Below are 24,345 nucleotides of genomic sequence, written 5' to 3' on the forward strand. Positions count from 1 at the left end.
ATGACCATAATGATCAAATGTAGGTATACTATTTTAAATAGACTTATTATGTCAAATAGACTTATTGTGGTGATCATTTTGCAATATATACAAATATCAAATCATTGTGTTGTATACCTAAAACTAACATAACGTTATATGTCAATTATGTCTCAATTTAAAAAAAGTAGATATGCTATTTTAAAAGTTTCATTTTTAAAGTTTTTCATGAGACACAAGTAAATTTTAAAGTTCCTAACTGAAAATAGAAAAAAAGGGGTGGAGGGGTAGAATCTGAATTTATATGCCAAAAATAACTCATATTTAGAATATAAAATTTCTAAAAAGGAGTGACCTGAGTAAAATAAGACTTTTCTTCGACTAAAAGGTAAATTGAAAAGGAGTGATCTCTTTAAAAATGAATCTTAATGGTCAATTTGCAAAAGAAAATGGAGAGTTGAAGTAAACAGAACTAAGGGCTTAATATCTCTACTCTGATTATTTTAGAGGATGAGTAAGGAGAGGCCCCAGCAAGGAGGATCAAGCATACCTTACCTTATCAATTTACGAACAGTCTAGAATGACCCAAATTCAATTTTATACTCTTTTTGGCTCATCTTAAACTGAGCCAAGACATTTTCTACTTTGCAAACAAACAAAATAGAAACCAACATAAAACCAATTTGTAAAATTATTCATTTAGGATATATGACATTCCATTGTGTTTACTGCTTTTTCCATTACTTCTCTGATAACCACGACGATTTAATTTTCTGTTAAGATGATTAAAATGATTTTACTAAGAATGTGCCTGGATGATTGGAAGAGAGGAACCGGGTTTATGAGTTCCAAAATAGCGATCTTTGAAAACACGTGCATGAAAGAACTTTTGTAAGCATTCTTGGAATGATTGTTTTCTCTCTACACCCCCCACCCCAACTTAAAAAAAAAGCGTTGGGTGGAGTTGAGAACGCTTTTCAAATCTTAAACAATAAGTGGAAATCCTGAAAATGTATTCTCCTTTATCCAGTGGGGAAAACACTTTAAAGCCCTTTTTTTCCCTAAGAATTGTTTAGCTAGAAATTTACTTAGTGGTTTCTATTTTGAACCAAAAATTCAGTTTTAACTGCCTGAAATATAATGCCATCTGTGTTTATTTCCGCCCCCCACAAAACAAAATTCTTTTTTTCAAACATAACAAGTACATGGCCCTAATAACCCAGATAAATACATCAACTCAATTAATTCTTTAACCAAGTGATGAAATCAGTTAAAAGACTTAGAATATGTACCATAAAAATGTGAATCTGAGTGCAAATATTAAACATATAAAGCACATCTGTAAATTTAAAATTTTTAAGTATTCTGATTAATAAGTCATTATGCCTTCTATATATATTTACCAGGGTGGAGGTAGCTATGAGGTGAGAAATAGGGGCACAACACACACCACGATGTAGGTAGTGGGCAGAGAAATGGGCCAGGAGCCAGAGGACGAAAGAATCACAGAATAATCACACCAACCTCGGGTTCCTCAAATCTATATCACATGGGGGGCCTGCTCACACATCTGCCTGGAACAGCAGCATCTGGCATGTGGAGACTACTCGAAAGTAATATTTGAATTTAGTATTAATGTATTTTAAATGACTTTAAAAGTGTGAAGTGATATACAAATGTGAAACATCATTATGTATTTATATTTTCGGTATTCTGAGCTGATTAATTTCTGTAAGTATCATTCTGGCTGTTCTCTAATGTAAGAAGGGGACTTAATCTCTTTTCCACCAAGTCTTTCATGAGAAAAAAATTCAAACATTTTATGTAGAGTTTATTTGCATTTCAAAGAATGCTTAGAAGTTCCATTCAACAATCTTTATTACCAGCCTGATCTATCTTACACAGCAAAGTTAGTCTTCAAGACTATCCTGAAGTATGATTCTTTTTGGCCTTATTCAGAGAGAATGATCTCTAATATCAGCCCCAAGTTTGATTCTAGAAAGTTCATGTGGTGCCAGGTTTTCTATTCTCAGGAAATGGAGGATGGGTTATAAGCCATCTCCATGGACATATCCCTAAAATAGCCAGGCAGGCATCCCTTGGTGCCTGATCTTTCCTGGTTCCACTTTAGCCTTCATAGGGTACAAGTCAAGCCACAACAGAACAGCTCGCAAGTCATCCTGATATTCACTTGAAAAATAAAAACTACAGAGGACAGAGGCTAGACTCTTGCCTCTATCTAAAAGCCGTGGGTGATTTTGACTCAGGAAATTCTTATGTTCCTAATTCTCTACCTTTTATTTCTCAATTTGAAGGCCTGTGTAGAGGAACTGAGAGTTGCACACTTTTCCAACACACAACCCTGAAGGCAGTTCCTGCTTCTCCATTTCTCTTTGCCCACAAGCATCTCTAAAATAAATTCTTAATTTGTTACGGAGAAATGCTTAACACAGTCTATGTGTGTCTGTTTCACTGATTCTTGTAGTTAGTTATCACTTCACATTGTTGATGCCTAGCCTTCCTTGGGCTTGAAATCTGTTTCCTGAAGTTGCTTTATATGAATTATGTAGAAAATTGACATTTCATATCTCAACGTTTTTTTATCTATAATATCTCTTTTCCCTGATATCTACTGGATGAGTTAGACAAATACACGGATAGCAAAATAAACTGGCTATAATTAAATGACAAATTCTAACTTACAAATCCTTCAACAAAGCAGACAAAAACTTAACTCAGAATGTTAAAAAAAAGATCAATAATATGAATATTGTCTAGTTAAAACATTATTATAGTACATAAAATTAATCAATAAAAGAATACTCCTTTTAACTCCCTTCTAATAAAGGCAATTTATTTTGTATACTAATTTATACATTTTGTCAAATAACATAACACACGAAATAGAGATGGGTGTTTAGTATCTCCAGTAAAGATTTTATGTCAACAACCCATCTTAAAACTTCTTTCCCATACTTAAAACTTAGTACTTTTTGAAAACATAACTGGACAAGTGAAAGAGAGTGTCAATATTGCCAAATTTGACCAATACTCACGAGAGGATATTCCCAATATAGGCATAGTAGGAGCAACAGTAGGGTGTGGTCCCATCACAGCAGTAAGATCTACACTCTTTGCCACACTGAGCAAGGCAATCGTCTACAAAATAAAAACCACATATGCGTGGTTAGAGTTCTGAAATCACAGCTTCAGGAAAAATTCTTCTACTTCATATCTTGATTGGTCACTGACTACCCTTCAGTGCATTTATGTTTTCATTTTATGTATTTAGAATTCTAAAACGTTTGTAAGCATCTAAACTAGTCTTTCTTCCCCATTAGACATAAATCCAGAAAAGACAAAGACCATTCTTCTTGGAATCTCCTGCGTCAAGCAAACCATAATTGGTAGTCAGAGTTGGTTGAATGAGATAATGAAGGGAGGAATGAATGAATGATCCAACTAATCAGTCATTCAATTTGTCAACAGAGTTCTTATAATAATTCTTAAATGATAAAGTCTTTTGACTTTAGCATATTACTCCCAATTGACTTCATTTCATGGAAAGCATTATTGGCATGGATAATGTCACATAGAAATAATTAATTTTTAAATAATGTATATTTTTCATGACAATGCATTTTGTGCTTTTCTTTCTCTACCATTTTTTACCTTCATAATTATAGTTTGCACACATATGGTAACACAAATGAGTCTGCATATTCTGTGAATCCATTTGGATTGGAGGATAATCAGTTAGTTGCAGGAAGAAGTTCCCAAAGATAATTAACTTGTGAATAATTAAGAGTTTATTTAACGTCAGCTTGAAGAATCAATCTGCTATGAAACAGCACTGTGTGAAGATGGAAAGGTATTTTCTGATTTAAAAGGACACGTTGGAGCTGACAAAACCAAATTACTGTCTTTTTTCCATATGTTTTTGGCAGGGAAAATTATACCAAAAATGATGAATAAAAATTACCCTACCTTTAAAAAATTCTTTATTCCACCTAAATGATTTATATTTATTAAGTTAAGGTTATCATTTAATTATAAGCCCTGGTATAAATTATAACAGATATGTGAGCTTCAGGTACATGATTAGGAAAACATTAAGTATAATATGATAATTTAAGTTACATGGTCAAGAATCACAAAGTAAGTCACTTCCAACTCAATCTTGGGGCTGGCCCCGTGGCGTAGCGGTTAAGTGCATGTGCTCAGCTGCTGGCTGCCCGGGTTCGGATCCCGGGCATGCACCAATGCACTGCTAGTCAAGCCATGCTGTGGCGGCAGCCCATATAAAGTGGAGGAAGAGGGGCACAGATGTTAGCCCAGCGCCAGTCTTCCTTAGCAAACAAGTGGAGAATTGGCATGGATGTTAGCTCATGGCTGATCTCCCTCACAAAAAAAAAAAAAAGAAAAAAAAAATTAACCCAACTCAATCTCTGAAGGTAATAACTATTATCTAAATTATATAAGACTTTTACTTTCCTGTCAAAGTCATAACATAAAAGCGTTAAGATGTTACATTTATGTCTACATGTCCATGTAATTGATTTATCTAGAAAGAAAAATTTAGATTTTGCTTTTAAATCACCTCCCTGCCAAGATGATTGTTTACAAATGGATGTGATCAAAAGTAGCAAAGTTCATTGACCTTTATCAATAATGCATGGCTTTTGTAGAGCAAGTAAAGAAATTCATATTTTCTTTCCCTCAATTTTATTTCTACCTTATAAATGAACAAACCTTGATGTTTTCCTCTGGGATGCGGTTAAGAAGAAATGAGAGGGGAAAAAGAACTACCTTTGTAAGATTCAATAACTCTACTTAAATCCACGTTTAAATTTTGAAGACAGAAACACAATCTAATTATTTATTGATGGTGTATGCTGTTTGCAGAGTACATCATCCTTTTTAAGGCTATTGATTTTACCATTTTCCCAATGAATTTCTATAGCTCTCATTTTTAGTGATATTTAATTAATTCAAATATTTAGACTGGTCAGTTCTCTCAAGGGCTTACCAGGGATGTTTTGCTTTATGCTCTTCAAAGCCATTCAGATAGTGAGAGAGCTAAGGTCCCTACTTATACTGTCGGAGCAAGACAACCGATGTGTAAGTAGCTTCATGGGGTGCCTTTTGACTGATGCCCAGGACAATGACATCTTATTAAGCTCTCCATGAATACAAAGGTACAATTACTACTTGTACTCCAATTACCGCCATTATAAGGACATAGTGTTATCAAAATATTTTGAGCCAATGTTCCAGGAAACCAAGCCCACAATCTTCTAGCCAAGAAGCTGGGTTATACCTGCAACAAACATCTAGATCATGTCACACACTGTTCATTATTTTAATGGCATTTTCCAGCACTCCTGTCTACTACCCAGAATTAAACAAATGAAAAAAGCAGGTGTAATAGTATGGCAAATCCATTCACAATCATGCCATTTCCAAACTGAGGTTTCAACCACACCTCAAAACCTATTATGACATGTTAGTTGCTTTCACCAGTTTATTTGAGAATAATTCTATGAAGATCAGAGTTTGGATGATACAGGAGCATTTTCTCACTTGTAAAAGAAAGGAACATTGCAATTGCCTTCAGAAGATGAATAATATTACTCCTCATACTCAAATTAATATCCTTGAACATTAGCCAGTTCAAACTTTCTTTGATGACTTTAATTCAAGGCATGATCTGGAAGAAGGTCCCCTACGCCCACTCCACCTTAAGGAATGTGGAGCACAGGAAAAGCAAAATCTGGCTCTAAGCACTTGCTCAGAAATAGTTCTTGTAAGCTATAGCTAAGGATAAGAAAGGAAGGAAAGGGAGGGGACAGAAGTCACTAGCTGAGGCTGGGAAGGTAAAATCTTGGCCAAATCCTGTCTTTGTAGCCTGCTATGGGAATTGCATAAAAATATAAACACTTCATTGGGTCTCTTTCCAAAAGTGATTCCATAGTAAAACATGACGTTTCAAGTGTAGAATCCTTGCTCTTATTTCCTTAACGAATGGAACGTGTGTGTAATGCATTTTCTTTGGGGGAATAATTTAGATTATGGATAGTGCATCTACTTAGGTTTTTGTCCCATTAAAACCGGCAATTCGTTTAACAAGGGGTCTGAACTATTTTTGTTTCTGCAGTGTCCCCCATCTCAACTGATCCTCACTTCCAGCGGTATCTCTTAGTTCCAACCAAATTGACTTATCTATTTTTGCATACACACATCTCCTGATTTTTACCTTTGTTCACACTATATCCTACGCCATCTCCTATGTCCATGGCTTCTCTATCCATCAAAGGTCTAGCTCCTAAAAGTCCTCCTCAATTCAATTTCTCTGAGCAAATATTTATGGAGTTCCTCTTACGGGCCAGGAGTTTTGCTAGTCTCTGAGAATATTATGATGATCTAAGCAGACATCACTTTCATGGAGCTTACACTCCTAAGCCAGCAATAAGGTCCCCTCCTTTGAACGCCTATAGCATATGATTGTACCTCTCCTATGACACAGCCTTTTACGCGTTAAAGTAACGGGCACACTTCATCTCCCAGCAAGACTCAGAGCATGGCCTCTGTCCTATGTAGTATTCAACATATCTCACTCAATAAATATTAGTTGAATAAATACGGCAAGCCTAACAAGTCCTGTGAAATAAAGAGTTCAGGAATTAACACCAAAGAACACATTAGCTAAACGTTTCTTATCAAAGACAATAAGTCAACCTAGTATTATTGGCTTGTGATTACTTTGTAGCTCATTAGGTAGGGATGCAGAGGGAGAGAAGAAATGCAGGAAAACTCTCTAAACTAACTAACTTCGCTGCTGGCCAGCTTTGTGGGGTTTCCTGAACCCTGGGGGTTGTGTCCTTACCCTTGGGGGAACCGGAGGAAGGGAAGGAAGAGTGTGCCAATAACAAGCTTTCAGTTTACCATTAAAAATAGACAAAAGAATAAGAAAAAGTTGTTCAACGGTATGGTTGAGTAAGGGCAAGTGCAGGTTTTACAGTTTCATTTGCTATGTTCTATTTTCTTATTTTTGTTTTCTTTTGATAAACACAGGAGGTGGAAAGAATTATCATGACTTCAAATGAACTAATAAAGAGATTTTAATATAAAACTAATATTAATGGAATTAATTCTTAGTTCCTCAAATTCTGAAAATCTTATATGATTTAAGTAAAAGAAATGTGTTATAAATAGATTACAATGTGCGTTCTCCTCATTAAATAGGAAGTATTTTCCTACTTTTGTGAATTTCTGTATTTGAAAGTCAGCATTTTCCCTGCAGTAAAATAACTGATAGACAGCCACTAATTTGCATTTTAATAAACAGAAAATTGCTCTAGAAGTTGTTGTAACTCATTTCCGACAAGGTCGAATCAGAAATTCAATTCTTTTGATGTTCAGGTAAGATGCTGCAGAACATCTTCATTTCAGTTGCAGTACCTTTTTAAGTACCAAAGGGTAAATCACAGTGCTATGCATAAATTTAGTATTGCAAGGTCATGGGCAAGTCTGTGGATTTTGTCATAGGAAATTAGAGATATGAAAACATTTATAAAGAACTTTGCTTTTAGTTTGTTCCTTGAATAGGAAGCAGATGCAAAACCACATGTGTAATTAACTTTATACATGAATAACCAATGAAAGGTCATTTTGGGCTCCTTATCAATCACAAAGCAAGAAAATTGCTTTGCTTTATCAATTATTAGTAATTCTCACTAAGAAGAAATAGGAGAAGGGAAATGAGATGCCCTTTACCTATGAACAAGTGCTTAATGAAAGCAACCAACACAGATTAGATTCTGGGTGAATTTACGCCTCTCAAAAAACCTTATATTTGAACTCAAAGCATCCGGTTGCCCAGTCTACCACACTTGAGAATCATCTAAAGAATAAAAACAAAGGTCTAAGGCTTTTTATTTCTAAAAGAGAAAACCTGGAACATTCAGAACGTGGAGGTGAAGGGGCAGTGAGTAGTCTACACTGAAATGAAAAAGCCACCACATTAGTTTAAGATTTAAGCAACACCTCTAAACTTCAGGTGCTGTAAAAAAGTCCTTTCAACCCACCCCACAGCCTCTGCTCTCACCCCCCGATTCCTCCTGAGTCGTGGTTACACTTGAATACATTTTACGCTCTCCAGAGAGTAAAATCCCTTAAACCTGAGACTGGGTTTTCCAAGTTGCTTTGCCGAGACAGAGAAAGAACAAGAAAAGAAAGGAAAAAAAGAAAAGTTAAAGCAAAGGAACAGAATAAAACAAAACAAAACCGCGCGGAGATGAGCCGGGGGTCCCAGCGCGCGGGCTCCGCTCCTGCCCGGTGGGGACCACACAGTCTTCGCCCTCCCACAGAGGTCCCCGTGCGTCCCGCCCAACCCGGGTTGCCCGAAGTGTGACCCAAGCGCAGCCCCAAGTCCCCTTCCCCTCTCCCGCCGCCCTGTCACTGACCTGCGTAGACAAAGAGCAAGACCAACTTCGGAAGCAAGACCACTGGACACCCGAGCAGCCTGCGCGCGTCCATCCAAGCCGGTGGCCGGAGGTTGCGCGCCGGGACAGACCGACAGACAGACTGGAGAGAGCGCTGGGAGCGAAAGGGGAGCCCGGAACGGGGAGGGGATGGAGGGGCTGGAGGGCGGTCAGATGCACAGGGAAGCGCTCCCGCGAGGGGGGTCGCGCGGAGACCCGGCCATTGCCCTGAGCCTTCGAGGGGAGCCCGGGCGGCCCGCGCCGGGCCGCGCTGGGGCCGAGGTCTCTTTGTGTCTCCCGGTGGCGCTTGGGCAGCGGGCGAGGGAGCAGCTCCGGCGTCCTCGGCGACCCCGGCTCACATTTCATCTCCGCGGGTGGCACTGACGCGGGGGCGGGGGTTGTCGGACTCCTCCCCACGCTCCCATTCTTCCTGCTACAGAGTGACTCCGGGAGCGAGTCCCTCTCCTGAAGGAACTTATCATAACCCTTTGCTCTGGCTATTGCCATGGAGTTTAGCAAGCTCCTTTTTGGCCCTTCCATCCTGTCCCAATTTTTCCATTCGAAGCAATGGCTGGAGAAGAACTTTGCTTTTTATCTTTAAACAAATGGAGGGAATTTTCAGGGTTGAAGTTATTGGACCAAGAAAGTCAGTGAAGAAAAGCCAGGAGGACTGGAAAGTTCAGAAACAGCATATGGTATCTCTTCTAAAAGTTGATAAAATGTTTATTTGTTAAATATCTAAAGCATTTCCAGTGAAGTCAGGGAAAACAAAACAAGATGCCAGCTGTCATCACTGTTACTTGAGACTTCTGGAGTTGTTGGCCTATGCAATTAGACAAGATAAAGAAAAAAGAAGTATAAAAATTGGAAGCAAAATTATCATTTGCAAATGATATGCTTGTATACTTGGAAAATCAAAGAGAATCAATTGTAAAGCTCTTAACTAGAGTTGAGGGATTAAGTTTTCTTTGGTGCAGATAAAAACCAGTTTTTATGCATGAAGGAAAAAAAAAGGACATGAATAAGTGAATGAATAGAGACATGTCTCTCGACTGAGGAAACTCAATATAATAAAGATAATGGTTCCCTAAATTAATCTGTAAATCTGAGAATTAAGCTGAATTCAATAAAAATACGAACATGAATTGTTTTTAAACCAATCTGATTCTAAAGTTTACATAGAAAATACATATATAAGAATATCTATTAATAAATGAGAGTGATGAATAGGATAAGCCTCAACAGATAATAAATATATTGTAAAATCACAATAATTAAAACAGTTTTGATTAACACTAGACTAGAGAGGCTCAATGGAACAGAATAGAGAATCCAAAAATAGAGAGATGTATGTACAGAAATTTAATTTATGGTAAAAATAAAAGTATCATTTTAAAGCAAAGGGGGAAATTATGAGTTATTCGGTGAATTATGTTGGGGCCATAAGTAGGCTTCTGTGAATTCTTATCTCCTTTCATCAAAATCAATTCCATATGAAAAATATTTAAGCTTAAAAATGCAATTATGAAAATATTAGATAGAAGAAGGAGAGGATGACATTTAAGTAATTATGGAATAGAGGAGGCTTTTCTAAGCATTATAAAAAAATTCAGAAACCATAAAAGAAAAAACTGAGAAACTTGACTACATAAGAATTAAAACTTTTTGTATATGACAAGCCAAGAATTTAACTGACAAAAATATTTGCAATGCATAGAATTGACAAAGTCCTGATCTCCTTAATATATAAGAAGCTTTTAAAAAATCAATAAAGAAAAGAAAACAACCAATAGAAAACTGAGCAAGGAGATTAACAGACATATATATATGTATATATATATGTATATATATGTCTTCTAGTCTTCTAAATGTTAAGAAGATGCTTATCCTTACTCATCAAAGAAGAAAAAAAGTAAAAATCAAATTGACAGTGAGACATCCCTTTTCATGTATTAGGTCAATGCCCCCAAAAAATCCACTTTTAAGGAGAGCAATGTGGCAATATATTTCAAGATTCAAATGCACATGCAATTTAATTTAGTCAGTCCTCCTCTAGGAATTTATCCCTATAAATATACTGCCTCATGGGTATAAGAGGATGGGAGGATACATCACCTCCAAAATAAATATAACCTGAGATCCCTAGTGTGTTTCATACCTCAGTGAAGGCTCAACCATCCATCAGGTTCAACAAGAAGCCTGGTCAATTCTCCATATCCCTCAGTTTCAACAGCCAATATGCCACCAAGTATCACTGACTGTACATCTAAACCCCACTCAAATGTATTTGCATTTTATTCTCTATTTTTCTGTTAGCCTATTTCCTAATCTAGGCTTTTAGAGTCTCCATTATTACCAGTATCCCTACGTCCAGGGATATTAGCCAGACTGAAGCTAGAATATATCTTCTTAAACTGCAGATTTAATCACATTCATTCACCTGTTTAAAACTTAGTGGCTTTCTGTTGCCCTTAGGTTAAAATCCAGACATTTGATCCATGGTTTTCAAAAAACTTTATCACTTGGTCCTGTCCCTCTCCATCTGATCTCAATATTTTGCTAGGGAGCACAATTTCTAAATACTGTGCTCCTGCCCAGTTGTTGCACGCAGCTCTGGGAGACGCTGAGTTGCCATTGATGCCATAGGAAGCTGTAGTGTTGGCCAGAGCCTCTCTCGGCTTGCTTTTGAGAACAGAGAGCCTTTTCCTCATAGGGTTCAACAGATTGGCCAAGCAAGCCTGCTGGTTCACCATTAGCAAAAAGAAATTCCACCTTAAAGTACTCAGGTACTTAGGAAACTCAACTCAATTGACATCCAGAGGCAAGGAAAGATATCAAGTCATTTAAGGAAATGTGGTAGCTTAAAGAAAGAATTTGAAGGAAAAATAAAAGAAAAAAGAATATTTATCTTTGTAGATGTACATACGTGTATACACAAACATATATGATATGAGAAACCTTAAGAACACAACATTAAGAAGGCATGAAAAAGTTTCTGATTGAAATAAAACTTGATTTGAGATTTTAAAAAATCAAAGAAAAAAATTATAAAATGGTCACAGTAAAAAGCAACTTAGACTGTCCAAATAGAGAGCATATTTCATAATACAGGAAAAAAAATACATAGAAACCATGAATAAAAATATGAAAAACACTAAGACACATAGAGGAGACCTAATATGAGAATAATATGCAGGCTAGAAGCAGTTTTAGAAGAAACAAAAAATGAAGAAGCCAATATCAAAGAGATTATTTTTTAAAATCCTAAGCTATAATAAAATTTGAATTTTCAGATGTAAAACGATGAGCTCCAAGAAGAATTATTTTTAAAACAGCGCTGCATATATCCTAGAGATCTATTCAAACAAGAGTAATTTAAAATCATATACATTTTCATATACAATAAAGAAGTTTACTTAAAAAAAAAAAGAATCAGACAGGCATCAGGTTTCTCATTTGCAACCTCAGGATTTAAAAGAGAGTGAAAATATTTCTCAGCCATTGAAAGATAAAGACTATGTCCAAGAATGCCATTCTTAAATCAGATTCCGTTAATATTTGAGTCCATGAAGATGTTTATAAGTCTTTATTATCATTTTAAAACATGATAAAGAACTTACATGTCCAACAGAAGTAGAACAGCTAAATAAATTAGAATACATGCATATTATGTATTAATATCCAATACTTTAAAATGATAGAAAAATCCTTAAAATATACAGTTGAAAGGAAAAATGGGAAAACAAAACTGGAAATAACCCATGGATAAACAAATTGTGCTATATCTGTACAATGAAAGACTACTCAGCAATAAAAAAAAGTTTGAGGTATATACAACGTGGATAAATCTTTGTAACAATATGCTGAGCAAAGAAGCCAGATGGAAACAAATTACTGTGTAATTTTGTTTATAAAATTCTAGAAAGGCACAATTAATCTATAGTGACAGAAGGCAGAGGAATGATTGCCTGGGGCTGGGGGTAAGAATAAGAAATTGATTGTAGGGAACTTTTGGAGGGTGATGGAAATGTTTTATATCTTGATAATGGTGGCTGTTAACATAGGTGTATACATGTGCCAAAGTCATGGAACTGTATACTTCACAGTACACTGAAAATGTGTATGTTTTAGTGTATATAAATTATACATCAAGGAAGTTGATTTTTTTTTTTTTTTGGAAGTTGATTTTTTAAAAGCTGAGCTAATACATACGTGGGGGTCGATTGCTGAAATTCTAATTAATTGTTACTTCATAATTTTCCAAAAATTTCACATATAGCTCTACATAGCTCTTAGAATATAATAAATGCTAGTTTTAAAAAAGATGGCAGGTTTATCTTTTGCAATATTGTTCCATCATTAAACCCACATCTGTGGAGAATAGTTAAAAACACAGAAAAATGCTCATGGACTCTCTAAGGAGGAAGCCAAACTATATTTACTTTAAGATCCTAATTTAGTAAATACATGGATATGTCCTTCTTTATTCTTGTTTTGATGTTTATCAAATACTTTATGATAAATATGTATTGTTTTATAAGGAGAAAAATGGGTTTTTAAGTAAAATCATGCCACTTAAGAGTGAATATTTCCTAACAATATGAAAGCTTTTAAATACCATTGCATTTTGAAAATTGAATGGTTTCACCTCTGGAGGATTTTAATTCCAGCCATAGTTCTGAAACTTTAACATACATGTTTATTAGTGGGCATTTATTAATATATCATGAGTAACTCGGTGTGGCATTTGTATTATAATTCTGCCTTTGAATGATGTATACATCTATATTTTAAGGGCCTGAAGATGATTAAAAAGCTATAGATGATATACGACAGCTGAGGAATTTTAACCTATATTGCTATTTAGAACCAAAGAGTTAAAATAGGATAGGACTTCACAGACTCTCTAGGTCCATAGTTTCATAGAAGAGAAAACTAAAACCAAATTACCAAGTCAGTTAGAGGCAGGGCAGGTTCCCATGCTGAGAGATCACATATCAGATTTTGCTATGAGATGATAGAGTTTGCCCGTTTGATGATTTCCTTTGAGTTCTCTTCACCTACACTTTCTTTCTTCAAATAATTTATTTCACCACAAATTCAGACAGATCAGTATAAGTTCCTACGTTTAGTTACTCATTAGTAAATAAAACAAAAATATTTTATGTACATTTAAGGCTTCTACTTGTGTCTGGTCTTCATTTTCATTAGAAGATGTGTGGATGTCAAGAGAAAAAGTGTTCATACACACTCAGGCAAGAAACCCAGAAGAAAGCAAGGAGAAAAAAAATGAAGAAAAAGGGAAATGGCCTAAATGTGGCTTTCAGAGCATAGAAAGAATATTGAATGCTTATTATGTGCCAGGACCATTTTTAAGGTCTTCAAAATTTTGATTAATACTCTCAACATCCCAGGGAGATGGCTACTAATATTATTATCACCCTTGTTGTATGAGCAAAGTCATTGAGGCCTAGCATGGGTAAATAACTTTGCCCAAGGCCACACAGCAATGAGTGGTACCCTAATCATGTCACTCCAGAGCCGAGTAACTCCCTTACTCATAAACGCTAAACTGTCTTTCAAAACTATAGCTCGTTTGATTTTGGTCAAGTTTAAGCTTCCCTGTTGGGGCACATCAAAAACAAGAGATCAAATACTGGCCAATGACCTTTCTCAACAGTAATTATTTCAGTTAGCATCCATAAAGCTTAATGAGCATCTCCTGTGCGCAAGACCTAGCACCACGTGTGGGTGTGGGAAGGTTTAAGGAAATAACCTTCTTTAAAGGTTTTTGGAAGAGCAGTGTGATAAAAACACAAAGTACTATTGGTTTTAGGATTGTTTTCTCCCACAATTCTATGTCACACAATAATAATCTACCATTAATGATGAATGTCTTTATTGCAGTTTAGAAAATCATCTCCACATGTGTGATATTTAATCGTCCTAACAATCCTAAAATGGATTGTATTACTATTACTATTTTTTATTACTCTTGTTATGTTATAGTTTAGAAGTACGGTTCCAAAGGTTCAGCATGCATCAGGTGCACCTGCAGGGACAGTTATCACACAAATCCCTGCACCTATCCCCAATTGTGTAGGTTTGGGGTAGCATCTGAGAATTTGCATTTCTAGAAAGTTCTCGGTAGATGCTGTTGCTGCTGGTTTAGAAAATTCTGACTTAGGAATTCTTGCCCCTCGCCTCGAGCTCCTTCTAAGAGGAAGAAGCAGGTTTTGCATCCAGGTCTCTGTTTCCGGATCTCACGCCCATTCGGATCTACCACTCTCTCTCCTCCTCTCCTTTCACCGTGGTCGACCTAGAACAGTCCCCCAAATCGCCCTCCGAAGTCCTCTGTTTTATGTCTCACAAGGGTTTCTGATGAGCCTCTCGTAATTGAAAGCGGGATTTGAGTTTGTGGACATGTTTTCCCACTCAATATGGCTTTGTTAACTTTTCAAAGGAAATTTGGGAGAGATTCATGTAATAACTATATGCTTTGAAATATTAATTTAGTTTAAAAAGTCCATCTATAGGGAAGTAATTTTGTTCTTGTATTCCATCTTATGTGGCATTAAGTGTTTGGCTCTTAAGAGTGCAGTGTAAGAACTTCATGTTTTTGAGAAAATATACTACAATTACTAAGTATGGGATGCAGCCTGTTTTATTTAACTATTTTAATCAGATTCTTCATCATTTCTTTAAGTTTGTGGAAAACACTCCAATCATCCCTAATTCAAAGAAAGACAAAGGACAAAATGGAAATTTTACTTTTTGGTTATTTCCTTGCTCTTCCTGTCACTTGTGGCACTTGTGTTTACTCAGAGAATAATGAAACAGTGGCATTTGGGTACACTTATTTTTTGCTTTGTTTTTTTACTCTTTTTTTTTTGGTGAGGAAGATTAGCCCTGAGCTAACATCTGTTGCCAGTCCTCCTCTTTTTTTTTTTTTTTTTGCTGAGGAAGATTGGCCCTGGGCTAACATCTGTGCCTACCTTCCTCTACTTTATATGTGGGATGTCTGCCAGAGCATGGCTAGATGAGCAGTGCATAGATCCATGCCCGGGATCCAAACCCGTGAACCCCTGGCCACCAAGCAGAGCATGCGAACTTAACCGCTATGCCACCAGCTGGCCCCTTGTTTTTTAAGTTTTTATTTGGCAATAATGTCAAACAGAAAATTTGTGAGACTAGTACAAAAACAACCACATATCCTTTACCTAAATTCACCTATTGTTAACATTTTGCCCCATTTGTTTTATCATTTGCTCATTCTCTACGTATGTGCAGATGTTATTGTTTTTCCAAACCATTTGAGGGTGAGTTGCACATATTATAGCTCTGTCCACTAAACACTTCAGTGTGCACGTTGATTTGTGGAAATTTCTGCTAAATAGTTGCTGCTTTTTCTTTTCCTAGGAATATGCAATCTATGGGAATATATTAATCTGTGCAAATATCCTGGTCTTCAAGACATTTCCCCTCTTTCTTTAGATTTAGTATTAATGATTTTTCTTGAAGCAGTCTTTACTGTGATGGTTGCAAAATGATGTCTTTTAAAACTTCAACTCTGCCTCTGTGTTTGACAGTTGGCACTTGGCATTTGATGCAAGAATGCCTTCTCTCATTGATTGATTGATCATCAGTAAGAACTCATGAATTCCTATTTTTTCAAGGATTTATAATTCATTAATCTCAAAATATCCCATATTTGGCTAGTGGAGTCCCTTCAAGATAGCTCCTGTGTCCTTGTGACATATCCCCACAATTGTTTTGGTCACTTCTTAGCTTTCTGATATAAAAGATGTTCCAGGTTCATATTGAATCTTCCCTGCCCCAGCTCTGGAATCAGTCTTTCCTCTGAGGAGTCCTGGTTCCTTTCAATAGATAAGGGCATTAGAAATCAATATCTCAGCACTAGACGTGCTTGCTGCTACTGGAGTGCCTCTGTTTCTTGGCCTTTCCAGTGGACAGAGATAGAAGATATATGCATGTTTGTACACACACACACACAAGTGTACACATACACATGAACACATATGTCTGAATACATATACACATACAGATACCTATCCTAGAAATAATTAGTCTACAGTAATACCTCCAATTCCAATCCATCAGCATAAAGTTCTTCCTTCATTTTCCCCACTCTATATCTGTAACTCTCTTTTTACATTAACTTGTTTGTTCACTCACTCTTGTAATACATCTAAAATTGTTTCAGAGTTACTTTGTCCGTACCTCTGCCAAAAATAATAACAACACAAAAAATACTAAAAAGAGTTTAGGATTTGTGTTCATTGTATCCTCCACCCTACTTGACCCAAGACTAAGGGTATATAGTTGCTCATGGTGTTCATCATTTACTTGAATTAGTCAACGCCCCCCTCCCCGGCCTCAATTTTATTCAATTGAAATGCAGTTGGGTTCATTTATTTCCATTTGCTTTCAGTTTTCGGTTTTGAGATTGTTGCTGTTGTTTGTTTTGTTTTCTTCCATCCTTGTTGATTTAACCATGTTTTTTGAATATGTAGATCTTCTAAAAGTCAAAAACATACAGAAAGATATGTTCAGAGAAGTGTCAATCCTTGCCATATGCCTTCTATCCCATTCTCTCCCCTTCTTGAATGTAACTAGCTTCATTGTTGTCTAGTTTCTCTCTCATGTGTTTCTTTTTTTTGTAAAGACGAGCAGATTTTTAGTATCTTCTTTTTTTATAGTGATATGCACAAAGCAATTCTGAAACTATTTTAGGTATATGACAGGATTGTGAAATTGGGAACAGAAAAAAAGAACGGTAGTGATGGGGTGAGATTGGAGTTATTGTTACGATGTCATTATTTCCCTTTCTTTAAAAAAATTTCTTTATTGATATATAATTGACGTATAGCATTGTATTAGTTTCAGGTATACAACATAATCATTCAATTTTTGTATGTAGTGTGAAATGATCACCACAGTAAGTCTATTAACACTTGTCACCATACTCAGTTACCAAGTTTTTTTCTTTTGATGAGAACTTTTAAGACCCACTCTCTTAGCAATTTTCAAACATGCAATACAGTATTATTAACTATAGTCACCACACTATACATTACATCCCCATGATTTATTTATTTTATAACTGGAAGTTTGTTCTCTTTCTCTCTTACACAAAAAGTAGCATACTCTGCATACTCTTTTACGCTGTTTTTTTTCACTGAATGGTACATCTTGGAAGTTATTCCATATCAGTTCATACAGATTGTTTTCATTCATTTTTTTTTGCTCCATAGTATTCCATTGTATATGTGTACTATAGTTTTCTCATATGTTTGTATGTGTAGACAGTTTCCAATATTTTGAAATTATAAGTAATGCTGCAATGAATAACCTTGAGATATGTATTTTCTTGTTGTTGAAGCTATATCTTCTGGGTAAATTCACAGAATTGAGATTTCTGGTTGAAGGATAAACGGATATGATAAGTTTTGTTAAATATTGCCAAATTCTCCAGTAGAGGGACAATACCACTTTGCATTCCTACTAGAAGTGCATATATTGCACTTCCTACTAGAAGACAATATATTGGCTTTTGATTTTTTTCTGTTTTGCCAGTTTGATGGGATAGGTGGTATCTCTTGCATTTCTCTTATTATGAGTGAAACTGAACATCTTCTGATAGGCTGTTCTTTTGAATCTTTTTGTGAATTATATATTCAAATCTTTGCCCAGTTTTTGGTAGGATTTTGGTGTTTTTTCTTCAATTAAAAATTTTTTTGTATATTAGGGATATTAGATCTTTTAAAGTGATATATGTTACAATTATTTTCTCTAAGTTTTTCTTTTGTCATTTGTCTTGCTTTTGCTGCCTATGCCATGCAGATTATTTAATTTTTAAGAGGTAAAATTTTTAAATTTTATATTCTTGGCTTCTGGATTTTGAAGTCATGGGTAGAAAGCCTTTTATACTCCCAGGTTATAGAGGAACTCATGTTCAATAAATAATGTGTATAGTTTCATTTTACACATTTACATCTCTTTGTTGTTAGATGCACGATTCGGTAGAGTAGCAGGATATTAAATTAGCGTGTAACAACCATTAAGCATTTAAGTATACAAATCATAACTAGTTAGAAGATATTATGTTTGTTTTGTAGGTGAGAGGTTATATGGGGAGATTTGAAATTATATGGCCACCATTGTTTTCCAGTTGGAGATCTGATGCATTTATTTTTAACGGAATTAGGAATTCTTCAAGTGGATAATATCTTCTTTGCGGTTGTAGTGCAGAGAATGATATAGAAAAACGAATGGAAGGCCCCTTTGTATTAAAAAAATAAACTGAAACTCACTCTGCTGTGATACACACAAATGCAAATGTGGCTCATATTATCAACATTTTATTTTCTGGGCTGATAAAAATACTTTACCCTACTAAGAAAATCGGCAAGAGAAATCTTTCAATTAACTAAAGAAAGTTTCCCAATTTATGTTGTTCTAAAGTAATATTATACTAACTTAAATTTTGAAAATGGAAAAGTATCATCCATATTCCCACTACTTTTTTCTTTTTTGAGGTAGGTAGGGCATATTCTCTTTTAGTCTTTGTCTGTATGCATGCATAACTTCATAGACTTGAAGCATAATATCTATTTGATTTTATATTCTGCTTTCTTTTTCAGTTAACATTGTATCTTAAACATTTTCAGTATTTGTACAGTCTTCATAATCATTGTTGTCAGTAGCTGCTTAGAATTCCATTAGATTGTTTTAGCATATTTTACTTAGCCCTCCCTTTATTGTTCTGCCCATTTCCATTTTGCTCCTATTCAGTTTTCCAGGCATTAGCCTGAGTAATCATTTAGAAATTATATCAGATCCCCATATTCCACTGATTGAAATTCTTTCATATATATCCTTTGCCCTTTCAATAAAATTCAACCTCCTTACCAAGACATACAGAACCAAGCACAATTTGGTTCCCATCTGCCTTTCTGACTTCTTTACTTCATTTTCATCCTTCCCCTTTGTGATCTGGCCACAAGACCCTCTTGGAGCTTCTCAGCAATACCAATCATTTTCTTGCCTCTAGCTCACACTATTGCAGCTCTCTGTAGTAGTCCTCTCTCCAAATCTTCACCTTCAGACCTCACCTGAAAGGTCACTTCTTCAGATTCCTTTCTTGATCACCTTCTGTTATTTGCAATGAAAACACTGTATTAGTTTAACATGCCTTCCAGGTAATTCTGAAGCATATTAAAATTTGAGAACCATTGGTTTAGAAAATTGCCATCCAAAAAAAAATACAACACGAGCCACATACATAATTTAAAGTTTTCCACAGCCATGTTAAAAAAGTAAAATGAAAGAGGTGAAATTAATTTAAAGATATATTTTACTTATCTTGATCAATCCAAAATATTGTTAAAACATGTAATCAATATAAACAATTATTAATGAGATATTTTACATTAAGTCTTCAAAATGTATTTTACACTGAACGGTCTATCTTGATGTGGATACTAAATTTCCATCAGAAAATCTGATCTGGATTTTGACTTCATATAATTTGCAGTTGAAAGAGTAGATATACATACCAAAGTTTTTCCAAATATACTTAAAAGTTTTCCAATAACTGAATAAAGCAGCTGTTCTAAATTTTAATTTAATTTAAAAATTTAGTCCATCAGTTGTGTTGGTCACATTCCGAGGGCCCAAGAGATGCATATGGCTATTAGCTAGCATATTAAATGGCACAAATCTAGAAAATATCCAAATTATACCATGAGGCTGCTTACCTGAGGACTCCACATCTTGGGCACCAAACCCTATTACAAGAACCCCTATTACTGGTCCCTCTCTGGCCTGGGTGACTTTGCAACACCACACCACCCTTACAAAAAGTGGATTCTGTGTGTGCCTTCCTCTTCATGGTACTTTCTTCTGTTTTTAATCTCTTAACAGTGCATGTGATTAGAAGGGCCATAGACGTATGCCTGTACTCTAGTTGCCAGACAGGCCGGAATATTGAGTTTCTGGAATCATCCTTGGTGAAGCAGGTCTCCTGAGGTGGAAAATTTGCACTCCAACAGTGCTGGGCAGTCAGAGAGTTATGGTAAATAGCCACTGCATGTCCCCACTACAATGTGAGCTCCCAAAGGCAGGGATTGCATCTATTCTGTCATGGGTATTTTATCCAGAGCTTTCAACATGGCTTCGCGCAAAGGGCTGTGCAATAATTTTTGGTCTAATAAATGATTTTATGATTCACACCAGAGAATGTGAACTAAGAAATATAAAACATATGTTCGTTTCAGTGTCTGGGGAAAATCACTTTCAGTCTTACACTGTTGTGAGGAAGACATCTACTTATCTATTTGCTTCTAACCTCTGCTGCTGCTGGGATGATTTTGTGATATCTTCCAGGGGTTGCTCTGGGTGATAAATTAAAAATGGAGCATGAATAACAGCAGAGCTGAAGGGTAGAATGACCTTGAGTACACAGCAAAGGGAGATTTCAGGAGATCTGTCAGTCAGGAAGCTTGCTTACCCACAGACTCTTTAAAGACACACTGACTTGACTGTGCTCCCACTCAAGGGAAACTGCAGGCAGGTATTTTGGCCTTCACTGACCTCTTCCCATCATAGACTTGTTTATTAGCTTAGAAAAGGGCATCTGATCCAAGAGTAGTCAATCTTTAGACTGGCAAGCAGTTTCTGGCGTTACCTAGAACAAAAAGATGAGTTCGGCCCATCGGATGGATTCACATTAGGAAATACCAAAATAAGAAGAAAGGTAAGGGTGGGAGCTGAAAATGGAGAAGGGTGATATTAGGAAAGAGCAGGCCACTCTTCTGGATCATTTGCTGGCCTAGGTTAATGAGGGGGGAGCAACTCTGAATAAACAGAAGCAAGGAAGTAGAGAAAAACAATTTAAATGTATATATGTAAACATACTATCTCAGTTTGTTCAGGCTGCTATAATAAAAATACCATAGACTGGGTGGCTTATAAACAACAGAAATTTATTTCTCACAGTTCAAGAGGCTGGGAAATCCAAGATCAAGGTGCTGGCAGATTCCGTACCTGGTGAGGACCTGCTGCTTAGTCGGCTGTCTTTTCACTGTGTCCTCACATGGCGGAAGGGCCTAGGGAGCTCTGTGGTGTCCCTTTTATAAGGGCACTGATCCCATTCATGAAGCTTCCATCCTCATGACCAAATCACTCCCCAAAGGCCCCACCTCCTAATACCATCAACTTTGGGAGTTAAGATTTCAACATATGCATATTGGGGGGACACAAACATTCAGACCATACCACATACACACACACATACACACATACACATATGTATAAGGCATTAGCTCATTCCTCCTCCTGGAGTCCTCTTTCTAGGTCTTCGTATGGGAAACCTTTAATTATCTCCTCCAATTGTCTTTTGGGTTTTGAGTCAGATGTCATCTCTTTAGTGGGTCTTCCCTGACTTCCCGTCTAAGCTTGCCTTCTCTGCTTCTTCCCTCACCACCATTCATTTCTAACACATTGCACTCTTTTCTACATAGCACTTATCACCACCCGAACTAACTTATTTATTGATCAGTTTGCTTACTGTCAATTGCCCCACATGAATATAAACACCACCAAAATAGGGGCCCTAAATATCACATACACTGCTGTATGTGCAGTGCCCCCATTGGTCCCTGACATACTGTGGGTGGGAAATAAATGCTTGTTAAAAGACTATGTGATAAGTATACATTTATATATGACACATATAATGGAAGATTGGTACACAGAAAAGAAATACTGAGAACTGCAGAGACACTGAACACTGTAAATAGTGAAATACCTGAGTGAAGATCAAAGGACCCTACTGCTGAGTTCAGAACCACCTTGGATCCTTCCATTTGTCACTTGTCCTGGGGTCTGATTTCTTTTTCTTGAGATCATACAGTAATTCAGAGGAACAAGTATTAGGATATCTCATTGCAAGGTTTTTCAAGTCATGTTTTTGTTGACTAAATTAAGGAGTAGGGGAATTTTCTTGTGTTTGTCACTCTCTCTTTTTTACTCTGGTAACAGTATTGCAATTTCTCTCTATGTCAGTTGTTCTCAACTAGGGGAAATTTCTCTCCCAGGAGACATCTGATAATAAGTGGAGACATTTTGTTTGTCATGACTGGGAGGATGGGTAGTGGCCAAGGATGCTGTTAAACATCCTACAACGCACAGCACAGCTCTCCACAACAAAGAGTTATCCAGTCCCAAATGTCAATAGTGCGAAGGTTCAGAGATGCTGCTCTAACCTATCACCCCATTCATTGTTCTTATACAGATGGTACAGTGTTTGCCTCAAATCCAAGGGTTTTCTCCCACTTAGAGAAATCAAGTTAATGCTAGGGGTGCGTCCCATTAACCAGACAGATTGATTACATGCATGTATCTAATCTCCCTCTCAAACTTCACTAAAGAAGAATTAAGATTAGAAGTGTATCAATTCATAAAGTCAAAGAGAATAGGAGAGAAGATATCGGTGGACAAGAGATTGCCATGAATTTTGGAAGCTAGAAAGTCAGTTAAGAAGAAGTACCTGACGTAGCAGAGGGAAGAGACGCTTCAACTTAAGAATCTGCAAAAGGTAATCCAACTGCAATGCTCAGGACTTGGAGGTATCAGGCAAAATGGGAGGCAGAGGTGGGAAGCAGGAGTGAAATGAGAAGGATTGATTTAAAGTGGGTATATAGGAGTGGGTGGACTCTGGGTCTCCTCAGCAACCATGAAATCCCAGTTGCTACGCTCCCTTCTCCTTTCCATCCTCCTCCACTCCTTCTTCCCCCTACTCTCATGAGCACCTCATACTTCGACTCTGGACAATGTGAACAAGTTTCTGGATTCAGTGACCCCGAGCATGACTGGGCACATATAAGTGAGGGGGTAGTGGTATGAGATGGTGGCGTTGGACTCAGCCTGTTAGTCCTGGTAGACCATGGTGAGAAGTTCAAAATTCATTATAAATATAGCAGGAAGACTTGAGAGTTTCAAGAAGAGAAAAGCCATGATTTGATTTATATTTTTAAAAATTACTCTGATTACTATACAGAAAATGGATTAAAAGGAAACAATGATATGAGCAATGAGATAATTTTTGAGGCTCTTTTTTGTATTTTTTGGTGATTTGGAGCTGTGTGGTGGCAGAATAGATGAGAGAAACAGAAGATTCAGCTCCCGTGATGGAGGTCAAAGAACAAGAAAAAGGTGTTGATGGAATATATGTGGGAGATGAGGGTAAAGGAGTGTTTTGGTATTCTGAGACTCAATTTTCAATGTGGGAGGGAGGTTGCCCCCACATCAACAAGCAATTCTCTGGACAGCAGCAGGTGTCCTAAAATTCAATGCAATTCTGACACTATCTACCTGGAGATATCGTCAGATCCCACAGGTTAAGGACTCAGTCCTATGAGACTGCCCCCCTCCACCTCCCACTTCAGATGCCAATATCGAGCCCAGATTATCACCTGTGCTTCTGACCAACTGGCTGTAGATTGGGGGTTCCCAAGACCTCCCCCTTGGACTTCAGAAGCCAGTTGCAAATCCAGGTTGTTACCTGTACTTCTGACCAACTGGCTATAAATTAGAAATTCCTACGACCCCCTCCTTGGGTTTGATTAATATGCTAGAGTGACTCACGGAACTCAGAGAAATATGCTACTCACTAGATCACCAGTTTATTGTGAAAGGATATAACTCAGGAGCAGCCAGATGGAAGAGATGCAGAGGGCAAGGTGCGTGGAAAGGGCGTGAAGTTTCCATGTCCCGTCCAAGGGTGCCACTCTCCCAGCACCTCCACATGTTCACCAACCTGGAAGCTCTCTGAACCCTGCCCTTTTGAATTTTTATGAGG

At 36.8% G+C, this 24,345-nt stretch overlaps 1 protein-coding gene and 1 long non-coding RNA gene across 2 annotated transcripts in view; one reads left to right on the forward strand and one right to left on the reverse strand.

Moving 5' to 3' along the window:
- Positions 1 to 8,773, reverse strand: part of CYYR1 (cysteine and tyrosine rich 1) — a 108,065-nt gene extending 99,292 nt beyond the window's left edge. Inside the window, exons 1-2 of the mRNA XM_058522965.1 lie at positions 8,445 to 8,773; positions 3,036 to 3,138 (exon numbers count right to left, since the gene is read on the reverse strand). Of these exons, the coding sequence (XP_058378948.1) occupies positions 3,036 to 3,138; positions 8,445 to 8,517 (176 nt within the window). The 5' untranslated portion in view covers positions 8,518 to 8,773. The remainder of the gene's footprint in view (positions 1 to 3,035; positions 3,139 to 8,444) is intronic.
- The window catches only part of LOC131392800 (uncharacterized), a 214,016-nt gene that overhangs the window by 174,407 nt on the left and 15,264 nt on the right, over positions 1 to 24,345 (forward strand). The window lies entirely within an intron of this gene.

This window comes from Diceros bicornis, chromosome 27 (assembly GCF_020826845.1).
Source record: "Diceros bicornis minor isolate mBicDic1 chromosome 27, mDicBic1.mat.cur, whole genome shotgun sequence".
In the NCBI taxonomy this organism is placed as follows: Eukaryota; Metazoa; Chordata; class Mammalia; order Perissodactyla; family Rhinocerotidae; genus Diceros; species Diceros bicornis.